This window comes from Gymnodraco acuticeps, unplaced genomic scaffold (assembly GCF_902827175.1).
Source record: "Gymnodraco acuticeps unplaced genomic scaffold, fGymAcu1.1, whole genome shotgun sequence".
NCBI classification, from domain to species: Eukaryota; Metazoa; Chordata; class Actinopteri; order Perciformes; family Bathydraconidae; genus Gymnodraco; species Gymnodraco acuticeps.
Window position 1 is genome coordinate 1,001,769 of NW_022992284.1, and position 13,250 is coordinate 1,015,018.

The following is a 13,250-nucleotide window of genomic DNA, read 5'->3' on the forward strand; positions in this document are numbered from 1 at the left end:
CAATGTTTAGAGAGAGGCTTATATTTTCTGTTTCCAAGATGACGGCACTCTAAAACAAAAATAAAACTCATCCGGCTGCAAACTGTCAAACATCGGCTTTTCTGTACACAAAACCAAAGTAGAATTAATTAAGCTCCAAGGGCAGAGTTCACTGGAATATCTGCAAATATATATTTTTCATTGTTTCTGTTTACTACAGTGAGGCAATAATGCTTAGCCGATACATTCTTTCCATGGGAATAACTTGTCAGCAATTGAAACAAATGGCAATCCCCTTTTCTTTATAATAAGGTCAGCATAACATTATTTCCTGTTGCAGGAAAATGACTTTGTTACTTTGACTGAAGAGCGGAGTGCAAAGACAGCAGACAGAGCGGCCACTCTGTTAGATAGCAGTATTGTATGTCTGTCACTAATGGCTCAGGAATGTTACATTAGTCAGGGGCTGCATGCGTGACGCTGCGAACATTAAAACACTTTGAGGGGACCAATATGATATCAGACACGCACACACACACACACACACACACACACACACACACACACACACACACACACACATACACTATAAAGAAAGGTGACAGGTCCAGTGATCTCATTGCCTCAAAGCTACAGAGTGATCGAGGGCCTCCTCCTCCGCAAACCAGAAAAATGTCCCCCCTGAAAGGTGTCAGAGTTACATTTCAAAGGGCCGAAACATCAGAAATGTCTGTTTAGTTGCATGTTTCTGTATGAATTTGTGCAGGTTGAGTTTAGAGAGAATTGAATAGAACTCCATGGCAGTATTTGACACTTGTCTTCTCCATCTTTTAAATCATCCAGCCCTGCTGCCCCTTCTCTGTGCCCAGCATATCTGCCACTGTCGGCAATTCAAACAAAGTTCAGTCCCCTGTGGCCTGCTTCTCTGACTCACTAGGTGTTCAGCAGCTAAATGACTCATCTCTCACTTCAGATCACCTATAGGCAAATAAATGAAAACTCCCCCATGATCAAAGTGATACTCTTTATTCAATATGTCTATGTGTGTGTGTGTGGCTGTCATGCAGCTTTTCGGGTGCTGTTTACATTGGACAAGCTAAGTCATGCAATCTGATCCCAGGCTTTCTGAGAGCCCCGTCTAACCCCCTCACAAACACACACGGGCATCCACCTCTCATCACAGGAAACGTGTTGTTACCTCACTAAGACATGCTAGCGTCAGTGTGTGTGTGTGGGTCAGGAGGGCAGTGGGGGATTGTAGACACATTGCTGCCATATGTGCCCCTGCATGATCACCCTCAGCTGGGCTCATGAGCACAGACTTCCTCCTAGAAGTTCCTACAAGGTAAGTAGAGTGTAACCATTACGGAGCAGATGGCTGCATAGAGTGAGTGGATCAGTGTCCAGTCCAAGTTCTGCTATAGCTGACTCTCTGGGGTCCATTAGTTGGTCTTGAGCCTGAGATTTCTGCTCATACAACAGAACGAATTTCCGAAGACAATTTTATTCTGTGAGATTTGCCCTCTGGGGATTTCTTTTTTGCTCAGCATCCTCGCCTTCTATATGTCTGATCCCTATAACCCACCTGTAGTCGCTCCCTGCCCCCTCCTCACCATGTGTTATCCGTGTGTTTCTGTCTGTGCGCTAACAGCCCGGCAGGTGTGTGCAGGTGTTCCCCCCGATCACTCACCATCACACAAACCTGTCCCCGCTCCACCTAAGACACACACTCACACAGCTCCATCTTCCCATTCAGAAACTGTCATGTCTGTCCTGATGAACTAATTTAGAGTTGCGAGTTAATACAATGCCCGTTGAAACACTAATTCATCAGTACGTCCACAGCAGGTTTTTTTTTTTTAAACAAAGCTTTTATTTACATGTGGCAGAAAAAGACACAGTATTAACATTTTGCATGTTGAAGAAAATAGTTGATAAAAACAGTAGGTCAAATCATTCAAGAAACATGTGTCTAAATAAAAAAAGATCACTTAGACTTTAAAATGTCAATAACCCAGTTGTGTTTTTTGGTCAAGTTTAAGTGGTCCTTTCACATCCCATTAAACACAATGAGTGTGTGGAAAGTGTTTGTGGTGTTGGGAGGGGCGAGTGGACAGTCACCTGTCGTCGAGGTCACAGCTAACACTTCTATCAGTGCCCGGCCTCCACAGTACACCATACACAGACAGCTGTCTCAACACACACACTTGCTCATATACACACACACACAATGTATGTATAGTATGGTGAGGAATGACATCCCCGCATACACACAAACACACCCCGGCAGCTGCAACATGGCCAGAGTCCCGGACCGGCCGGCACCGACTGAGTTTCCTGGGAAATAACTGCATGTCCAGCTGCCCTCAAATCACACACAGTTGACAGAACACAGTAGTGACGAGCTGCAGATTCCAACATGACATTAAAAAAAAAAATCAGTCCTCGGTCCTTATTGGCTGTAATCAGGGGGGGAATCAAAAGTTTAAAATGGCTCATGGGAACAGTTCAGGGTGGGAGTCTATGAGGCCGGGCAGCACCCTGAGGCAGTGTGTTTGTGCAGCAGGGACATGCGACTGAAGGTCCGCGAGCAGGAGCCACACTGGGTACTTCTTCACCTCTGAGTGGGTCTGCAGGTGGGCACGCAGGTTGGAGCGATCAGCAAAGGCCCGCTTACAGTGTTGACAAGAGAAGGGGCGCTCACCTGGTGTGAAAAGAGAAGACATTGTTAGCATCAGGAATACACTTAATTGAAAGGTCTGTCCTCTGGTCATTGTTTTTTCAAATGATCTACAGATAACCAACAAAGAGCAGGAACACTACCCTAACTTAATGCAGATTGCCTTTTTTCATGCGCAAACCATTGTGAGGCAGGTGATTAGTTTGGGCCATGTGAAGCGATAACATTTGCTCACATATCAGGAGACATCAATGAATATCAATGAGCACAAGGTGCAACCAGTTGTTACATTTACAAGTCAAAATAGCTTGGAAATCAATGTGACTACTCTGACATAAGTTTGTTTTGTTGCATACCTGTGTGTGTGCGGATGTGTCCTCTAAGAAGCCACGGTCTGGAGAAGGCCTTGCCGCAGGTGAGGCACACGCAGGGCAGAGTGTGTGAGCGAATGTGCATTTTCAGGGCTCCCAGGCTTGTGTACTCCTTGGGGCAGTGTTTTGCAGTGGAAAGCCGGCCGTTTGTAGAGACCACAGTGGGCAGAGAGGGGTGTTTTGCTGCTGTGGAGAACAGTGGGTCTGATGGTGGGACAGTGCAGAGAGGCTGGTGTAACTCTTACTGCAGTGCAGACAGTGGAAGATGTGCTGGATGATGTCAGGGCTGGGAGGATCTGACGTGCGCCCGCTATCCTCCTCCTCCTCACTGCTGCTGCTGCTGCTGCTGCCAGAGGGAGAGCTGCTGAGGTCCAGAGGGCCAAGTGGTGAAAGGGCCGGAGAAACAGGGGTGATGGGGGACAGAGGGACAGGCAGGGAGTCCATGCTGCTGAAGAAGGGGATGGTGGGGTAGCAGGTGAGGGCGGAGCTGTTGTTCTGCATTGGAAGTGCAGCCCTTGGAAAGCTTTCTGGGACAAAAGCTGGCAAAACAGAGAAAAGGAAGTCAGATGGGTTGTAATTAACAGATAATCTAATTAAGCCCTAAACTTGTTTTCATTGTTGGGTGTCTTATTACAACTTGCTTTAAGTGTAACCCTGACTTTTACATTTCCACATTTTTAGGTGACCAGAAACACTTGTTTAGCACAGAAGAAGCAACCTGGATAAATATCCATCTTATCTGCCACAAAAGGGGCTGTTCTGCATCTGAAGGTAACTTTATAAAGCTCTTGTTTCGTTCTGACAGTGATTCACTTAACATGTCAAGTAAGACCACAGATGGAAAACATTTTGTCAATAAGTGAGGAAATTAAACCTTACCTGTTTGGCTCTCAAGATGACTCTCCCTGTAGTAGGGTTTTTTGCTGGAAAAATACTTCTTGACTAAAAAAGAACGAGGCATGGTGATGTCTGGCTTCACCGATTAATTACAAATCTAAAAAGGAAGGCACAGGTCCAATGATCTCTTCTTAGGGTCGGAGCAGATTCCTGTCGGTCAGGGAGAAATCGCTTGGAAAGACAAGTCCTCTGCTACGGTTCAATGTAGCTTGTTGTCAGGGATTACAAAGTTGCCTCCTCATATAGTGAGCAGAGGGGAGAAGCGGCGGGGTGGTGGGCAGGTCTCCGCCCAAAGACACACCCCGTATGTGAGGAAGCTCACCACAGGTGCCCAAAGAGCCAAAAGCTGGAGCCGAGCGCCAATCTAATTGTGCATTTCACGGCTGTAATGGCTCCCTCTTTATTTACAGACATAATCATTTTGCCATTACATTTGAATAGATTACTCTGAATTAAAAGTCAGGATCGGCCACAAATGAACAATGTGAAATGCGCACAGGCATGTGTTTTCAATTTCGAAACAAAATAAACACGATAAACAGTTCCTAAATCAAACAGGATTATATATTTTTAAAGCCCTTCTTACACCTTGTTCATAACTCTTATGTGTCCATTCCTTTACAATATATGTCATGACAAACTGAAGCTAGAGCGTCCTCTGTTGGCTCATAATTTAATTTACAAATACATCTCTGTGTAAAGTATTACTATATACGGTGGCACATTTATAAACACACCACCAGAATAATGGTGAAAATGTGTAAAACAAATTAAAAATAGGTTTAGCAGAAGCTGATTAATTTGGATAAAACGTCTCTGCGCGAGTGGGGGAAATATGTGACGTGAATATATTATTCGAACATATTTGTTTTTGATGGCGATTTATCTTACATTTTGAAATGCCATTTAGACCTATTTACTGAAACGTTATGATGGCTATTTTGTGTGGCTGTGCCTTGAGGCTTTACGCACCCTGTTGAGGTGGAGACATTTGGAGAAGTTACAGGAAACAAACGGTCTGTGTCTTTTCTCCCATCAACAGCTAACATAAGGCGCTCAGTTCATCATGAGGCATCCTCTTTCTCAGCCTCTCTGCGGGAGTTAAGAGCACTCAGATAAAGGAGGCGCTGTTCTCCAGTTTGCGCACAGCACGGTGTAAAATTAACCGAGTTGACAGGAACAATATGATAATGTAATTTAAACCCAGACAAGGACATATTAAACCCTGTGCCTTGAGGTTCCATGAAATCCAGCAAGCTAGGATAAGGCCCTTAAATGAATCGGGATCCTATCATGTTTAATCCCTTAAATGTGCGTAAAGTTTGTGCGTAATTCAAAGCAGCTCCACACACCAAAGCCATACTTTTTTCTTTATTGTTAATGTGTGAGCATCATCAGATGAATGAGACAACATGATGACAGAAGAAAAGGAACGATTGTTGTTAATCTAGTTAATTGCATATGAATTGCTCAGCCAGATTCACCCACGTTGTTTTGTCGTGTACCGTTTGAATTAGGTTTATTATCTTTCTGTTTTACTTTCTGAATAGCCTACGTGTCGTGTATTTGTAATTAACTTCAACCATTATTTGCCGTTATTTAATCTATGAATGCACACACTGTCCTATAACATGAGATGTATAATCATCGTAATTTATTATAATGAAATGATAGACCTTTCGCCCTATAGTTGTTGTTTTTTTAATGGTGAGCTGTTTATACACACACCCTGTGAGTGTGAAAATCAGGTGCCAGCCATTAGGCAGGAATGTCACAGTCTTTAGTGTTCCTCTTTAGCATCGCAAAGAGCCTAAAAGCTCCTCGGCGGCAGGCAGGGTGGTGGTGCGTGGAGGGGGTGTATGTATGCACCTGTCTAAAGGCGCCATTGTCACTGCATGCCCAAAAGTTCACACGTCGTTAGAGCGCTTGTTGACGCCGACGCCACGTAGACTGGAGGTCACGAGGGCAGGGCAGCAGTAAAAACAAAAAGCAAATAGCAAAGACACACGTGAAAGTAATCTGAGGTGAGGGTCTGCTACTGAGAATGGCTCTGAAAGTACAAAAAGTGTCTGGGGGCTTTATGTTAGTGTAGTATAAGAGATAACATAAGATAGTACTTTATTGATCCCAATTTGGGAAATTGTTGCGTTGCAGCAGCATAAAAAGACATGGCATTGTACAATAACAATTCAAGACAATAAATAAACAAGAAAGTAGAAAATATACATGTTGAATTTAACAAGGTATTATATATACATAAATATATACATCATTAATATGAGTAGAATATTCGAATGTTGTCTTGATGATCTGTGTTGATAAATGTATTGCTATACTCACAAAAATGGCTAAATAAAACAACCACCTGACCTGAGACACACACTGTCTAAGGCTGTATTGCAGCTGATTACACAGTTCTTCTGAGCAGTTTGTGTGTAGGGCTGACTGCAGACAAGTTGTGTTACAACAGGGTGAGATTGACCTCCTGACACACAGAGGACGTGAAGACAAAGTTTTGCTGCTCAGAACAGATGTTCTCTCTTCTCTGGCCTCAGGGATGAAACAGCCGGTGTTCTCACAGAGGCTCAAACTGTCTGCTAAAAGCTCTTAAAACTAAAAATAAAGTGGATGTCAAATCTAATTTAGTCTAATTTTAGGAAGGTTTTACAAAATAATGCCAATGTCAGGCAGTCCCCCTGCCATAACAAATGTGGCTCTCTGAAAATAACAATGCTTTTTAGATCAAAGAAAAACTGTCTGAGAAACATGGTTTATGATTTTAGTTCAAAAGTGGCAACATTGATTTGTTTAAATTACATTGCATTTAGCTGACGCTTTATCCAAAGCGACTTACAATAAATGCATTCGACCAAGAAGATAAAAACTTGAAGAAAACAGAATCATATAAGTACATCAGGTTTCATAGAGCCAAAACATTTCAAGTGCTACTCAACTAGCTTTAGATAAGCCAGTATTTTATTAGTATATAAGTGCTTTGTTAGTAATTGTATTGCTCGAAGTGGAGTCGAAAGAGATGAGTTTTTAGTCTGTGCCGGAAGATGTGTAAGCTTTCTGCTGTCAATGGGGAGCTCATTCCACCATTTTGGAGCCAGGATAGCAAACCGACGTGTTTTTGCTGATGGGAACTTGAGTCCCCCTCGTAGTGCGGTTGCAGCGAGCCGTTTGGCCGATGCCGAGCGGAGTGCACGTGCTGGGGTGTATGGTTTAACCATGTCCTGGAAGTAGGAAGGGCCAGATCCATTCACAGCATGGTAAGCTAGTACCAGTGTCTTGAAGTGGATTCTAGCAGTTACCGGAAGCCAGTGAAGGGAGCGGAGGAGCGATGTGGTGTGGGAGAATTTAGGAAGGTTGAAGACCAGACGAGCCGCTGCATTCTGGATGAGCTACAGAGGTCGGATGGCACATGCAGGTCGACCAGCCAGGAGGGAGTTGCAGTAGTCTAGGCGTGGACCAGAAGTTGCATCGCTTGCTGGGTTAGGAGGGGACGTATCCTCCTGATGTTGTAAAGCGTGTATCTGCAGCAGCGGGATGTGGCAGCGATGTTTGCTGTGAAGGACAGGTTGTTATCTAGGATCACACCCAGATTCCTTGCAGTCTGAGTCGGGGAAACAATAGAGATGCCGATGTTGATTGTTAGGTCAAGAGTGGGACACTCTTTTCCCGGAAGAAAAAGCAGCTCAGTCTTGTCAAGGTTGAGCTTGAGGTGGTGAGCAGACATCCACCGAGAGATGTCTGCTAGACAAGCAGAGATGCGTGCGACGACCTGGTTCTCTGAGCGGGGAAAGGACAGCGTAGCAATGGTATGAAAAACCATGCGGGCTAATGACCGATCCGAGCGAGTTTGTGTACAGAGAGAAGAGGAGGGGACCAAGGACAGAGCCCTGAGGGACCCCTGTAGTTAATTGACAAGGGTCGGACTCGGACCCTCTCCAAGTTACCCTGTAGGTGCGGTCTTTAAGGTAGCAGGTGAGGAGGGAAAGTGCAGAGCCTGAAACTCCAAGTTCTTGGAGAGTGCGAAGGAGGATCTGATGGTTCACTGTGTCGAATGCAGCAGACAGGTCCAAATGATGATGACAGAGGAGAGGGAGGCTGCTTTAGCATTACATTACATTACATGTTAGACGCTTTTATCCAAAGCGACTTACATACTCAATACTGTGGGCAATCCCCACAGAAGCAATTTGGGGTGAAGTGTCTTGCCCAGGGACACAACGACATGCTGACTGCAGTGGGGTTTGAACCTGATCCGAACACCAACGCACAATCCACTGCACCACACGCCTCCCTTTAGCAGTGTGCAGTTCCTCAGTGACAGCGAAGAGAGCAGATTTTTGTATTCAACATATTGAAGTGCAAACAGAATTACACTGTATTGATATACATAAACAACCTCTTGCTTATTATAACCTTGTTGTGTTTTCTAATAATAAAATAAAAGCTTAAAAAGACAAAGATTAGGTCAGGATGTTACAATACAATGGTGGGCGTGTGTGAGCGTTAATGATTAAGGTAAAAGTTGCATATAAAATATTTCTCATTTATGGGGAAGCCTAAAGAGCAGGTTACGTTTTTGCGCTTCAAAATAAAATTCAGGCAGTTTGTATGTGTTTGGTTTTGGCAAATCTGCTCCAGCGAAGGCTGTTGGGAAGCCTTTTAACCTTCTTCTGTGAAAATGTCCTCTAAAACAAATATATTTTTCAGTTGATATCCGTCACTTGTATAACCAAAGAACAACAATTCAAAACTGATAGGGTGGCATAGTGAAAACTCAAATGTTACTGAATTAATTGATAAAATGTGTTGGTTCAAGATTAATCTAAGGCTATTCTTAAAGAAAAAGGTTTACAAAGTTGATTTTGACAAGAATAGAATGGGGGAAACAAATGTGTTCCATGTTGCATTTGATTCAATCGTGTATGTTCCAGAACTGTTTAATTATTTATAATAGACAACCTTGTGTATATGTAGCATACATGTTTTGTGTAGTTGTTGGATTGATTGAATTTTGTTACATTTCTCATCTAAGTACCCTAGAACTGCTCCAACAGCAACAATTATTATATGGTCAATCGGAAAATTATTTCAGAGAAGATTCAAATATACGCTTATTCTGGATTCAATCTCTTTTTCACTTCTTCATACTCCACTTTTTGATTTCTACAAACTCAAGAAAATACATCATCCTCTTTCATCTGATGGTACCTGAACATGGGATTTTCTTCTAGATCCACATATAGTTTTCATTCCTCCATAAAGAGGAGTTTGGATGAGGGAGTGAACATATTAAAAGTCCCCACAATAAACAATGTTAAAATAAATGTCCCTTTTTATTGTCCTTGACAGTGAAGCTGTGATTTAAGATGGCGGAGGGGCAGTGAGCAAATTGTGCTCCAGTGTCCTTTCATCTGAATGAAAAGAAGCCAACTCCCAAACCATTGTGATTGTACAAATGTTTTTTGCTCAAGTGACAAGTACACAAGTGCAGCTTCAAGCCATGTTTTACATTTTAAAACCTCTGGCCAATAGCCCTCTGAACACTCAGGTGCATGGTTGTCATTCAGTCCATTCAGAGGACAGGTAGTGGTCACTTTAGCACTTTTGCATTTGATGTTTATGTAGACTGACTCGCCTTTGTGCATGTGATAAATCAAATTCCAACATGTCGGTCACAGTGTTTGATTGTGACGATACAGTGATGCTCATGTTGACTCTGAAAGAAAAATGAAGAGTTTGTGTCCTAGATATATCAGTACTTGTCATGGTGTTTCTAATGTGACCACATTTTCCCGAGCTCTTTTACCACAACGTTTCTGTTGTCCGTGTGTTTTTGTTTATTCATATGAACTAGAGTGTGTGATGTGTTTGTGAGTGTTGCCCTGCAGTTCAGAGGTCCATCAGCTCAGCAGGAGGGAGATAAGATTATCCCTCTGGAATGCAGAGCTGCTCGTATGGACACACACTCCTACACACACGCTCCAGTGGTCTGTACACACTCACTGTTAAAGTATGTCCATGTGACACAAAAACATGTGATTATTTAGTGGAAATCTATCCTGATGAACGCTTTGAGGAGGAGAGAAGCATCCAACATGACCTGCAGATTGGAGTGGGGTCTCCCCGTCTGCTGCTTCACCATATGGTTTATTCAGCAGATTATTTATTTTGTTGTAGTATTGTAGTATGTTGTTTGTATTGTTGTAGGTTATGCAATAGAATGGCTATTGCAAATGCAATCTTATATAATTTCAGAAACAGTAGATTCTATTATTCCCATCAATCTGTCAACCCTGTGAATTTTTTCAAACCTGCTCCCACAGACAAAAAATCACTGGTTTCTATATCCAGAAAAAAAACTATTCAAGGCACATAAAACATCTTATTTTCTTGAAAGAAAATAATGAAAATTAAATGTAAGGTCAAATTAATGTTTTTATGATTAACATGAATGTACTCATGTGAGTATATAACATTTTGTTTGCACCTAGTATGGAAATGTTTGTTTTCTTTTTAGTCGGGTTTTTTCTTTTGTAAAAGTTTGATATATGTTAAAGTAAAGTGTGTGTGTGTGTGTGTGTGTGTGTGTGTGTGTGTGTGTGTGTGTGTGTGTGTGTGTGTGTGTGTGTGTGTGTGTGTGTGTGTGGTGTGTGTGTGTGTGTGTGTGTGTGTGTGTGTGTGTGTGTGTGTGTGTGTGTGTGTGTGTGTGTGTGTGTGTGTGTGCATATATCGCGCATATATTGCAGTCCATCCACAGGCACCCTTTGATATGGCACTTTTAAAGGTTATCTAATGGTCAGATGTTTGAGGTGAGTGAGGCTCACCCTCTTGGAGAGACTACAGGCAAGAACACTTTCTGCACAATTTGGAGAAAAAAATAGGTTGTTTATTTACTGCTCTTTGAGTGGCCATGATTTGGTGCCTTGCCTTTTAACACCCGCTCAGAAAGTGTTGATACATTTGTGTTTGCAAAATGATAGAATGTATTGTAATATCGCTAACAAATATTTAAACTTTATTAAACATTCTGATATGACTTCCTCCCAGGAAGGTTTTTTTACAAAATGTAAATCATAACACAACTCACAAGTCACTCAAATATAATCAATAGTAAAGATGGTTGGAGTTTAAAAAATGAAACTAGCCAACCATAATTCCCTAAAATGCATCACTAATCTGCTTGTAACTGTAGAGATCTTTTATTTCAAAACTCCTGTAAAATGCACTGATTTAGATCATTTTCGGTAAAGAAAATAACTAAACTATGATTTGGCGCCACCCGCTGGTCACATGGTGAATTGACATGCACTTGGATTATTTTGAGACCAACCACAAGGGGGCGATCAAAGACCAACAATGACCATGTTAATGGGGTTTCCAGGTCAGTGGTTAAACCAGAAGTCAGTACAATATCAGAAATTGAGCTTTAGTGAAATAAAACCGGCAACACACACACACACACACACACACACACACGCTCACGCACACATACACATATACACACACATGTACACACACACAGACACGCATACACACACGTCATTGGAAAATTAAAGAGACTAGACACTAAGGAATGTGTGTGTTTTGCCAAGCCCTGAAGATGGAAAAGGGCAACAATGTTTTCTGTAACCGTGCATGACGTAACATGATGACTCAGCAACCAAACCCTCAGGTTGGACAATATAATAAATACACTAAAGACTTAGTGATGCACTATGAGGAAGCCTATCAGTCACTGTGAGCATGTGAAATACACCTACAGTTTTATTTTCAGATTTTTGTTTTCTATAGTAACACAGACAGGCCTTTCTTTAAAGATTATGTGCGCAGATTTAGCAGAACCGTTAATTGCAAGTACACCACCTTTGACCTTTTGTGTTCACACCATTAGAGTTTTATTATGCACGTTTCTAGCCCTCTGGTTTTACAGCTTCACTGCTGAATGTCTGGTCTTCTCAAAGACATGAAGGTGTGCATTTTGCAATGTGACCTGCAGCTTAGGTGCAGCAGGCTGTTGGAGCTTCAGACAGGAGTGACTGATGTTTCTCCTCATTTTCCACCTTAGCTCGACACCTGAGAAATGGATATGTGACATTTATGTAACAGAGGTTCATTTAGGTCATAATGTACAGACTTAGAGCATGTGGGATAAGCAGTTGCAGGCTCCTGAATAGTAGGCCCTGTAAGTGTGGGTTTGACCCTCAGAGTGGTCTTGTTTCACTGCAGATAGTGTGTCCTGCTGGACAACCAACCTGGATGGACTTGCTGAAAGCAGATGACATTACCCATGTCCGTGAGGGGTCAAGCTGACTCCCTGAGTGTGTGCGGGCTGCTCGTTTTGACTTTTCACCCTATTCCAAAAGTAGCGTGGCCCCCAGGGTTTCTGTTGGTATTCTCATTCTTTTCTCAGCAAGCTGTGACAGCAAACCTCTGATTTAAACATCTTCACTGCACACTGTTTTCGTTGGCAATGAACGTAAAATCTAGTTTGTATGTCGTTTTTCGCAGGGAATGTGATAGGGTTTACAACCAATTGTAGCTAACACTAATCACACACACATCATGTTAATTAAAAATAACGTTCAAACCAGAAACTATGCATAACTCCAAATGATGTTCTCAAACACAACACATAAGTGCTATCTGTCTTCCATTGATTACCCCTCAAAATGTCTTATATGTTATCTTAACTATTAAGGTATCAGAAAAGATCATTTGGTTAACAGATAATACAAAGGTTATCTTTATAACTACTAACAAACGTTATATATATATCAAGTTTTATATGTAAACAACTTTAATTATGCAACAATAGTATATTTTTTTATTTAAAAGAAAAAATCAGCCATCATTACACACCATCAGTCATCAGAACAGAAAAAGCACATAAACACTTGATTTTTTTACTAAATATAAATATGAATGCATGTTTTTCTTTCTCCCCAGATCACTATTACATTGCATTTAGCTGACGCTTTTATCCAAAGCGACTTACAATAAGTACATTCGACCAGGAAGACACAACCTTGAAGAAAACAGAATCATATAAGTACATCAGGTTTCATAGAGCCAAAACATTTCAAGTGCTACTCAACTGGCTTTAGATAAGCCAGTCCTTTATTAGTATATAAGTGCTTTGTTAATAGTTCTATCGCTCGAAGTGGAGTCGAAAGAGATGAGTTTTCAGTCTGCGCCGGAAGATGTGCAAGCTATCTGCTGTCCTGATGTCAATGGGGAGCTCATTCCACCATCTTGGAGCCAGGATAGCAAACCCACGTGTTTTTGCCGATGGGAACTTGGGTCCCCTC

General features: G+C 42.0%; 1 protein-coding gene across 1 annotated transcript; it reads right to left on the bottom strand.

Annotated features, from left to right (window-relative positions):
* Positions 1-1,828: 1,828 nt before the first annotated feature.
* snai1b (snail family zinc finger 1b) lies at positions 1,829-4,156 on the bottom strand. The gene is given in 6 exon segments (XM_034207498.1): positions 1,829-2,584; positions 2,586-2,683; positions 3,016-3,157; positions 3,159-3,216; positions 3,218-3,569; positions 3,910-4,156. Coding segments are annotated over 6 exon segments (816 nt in total). The 5' UTR covers positions 3,992-4,156; the 3' UTR covers positions 1,829-2,500.
* Positions 4,157-13,250: the final 9,094 nt, after the last annotated feature.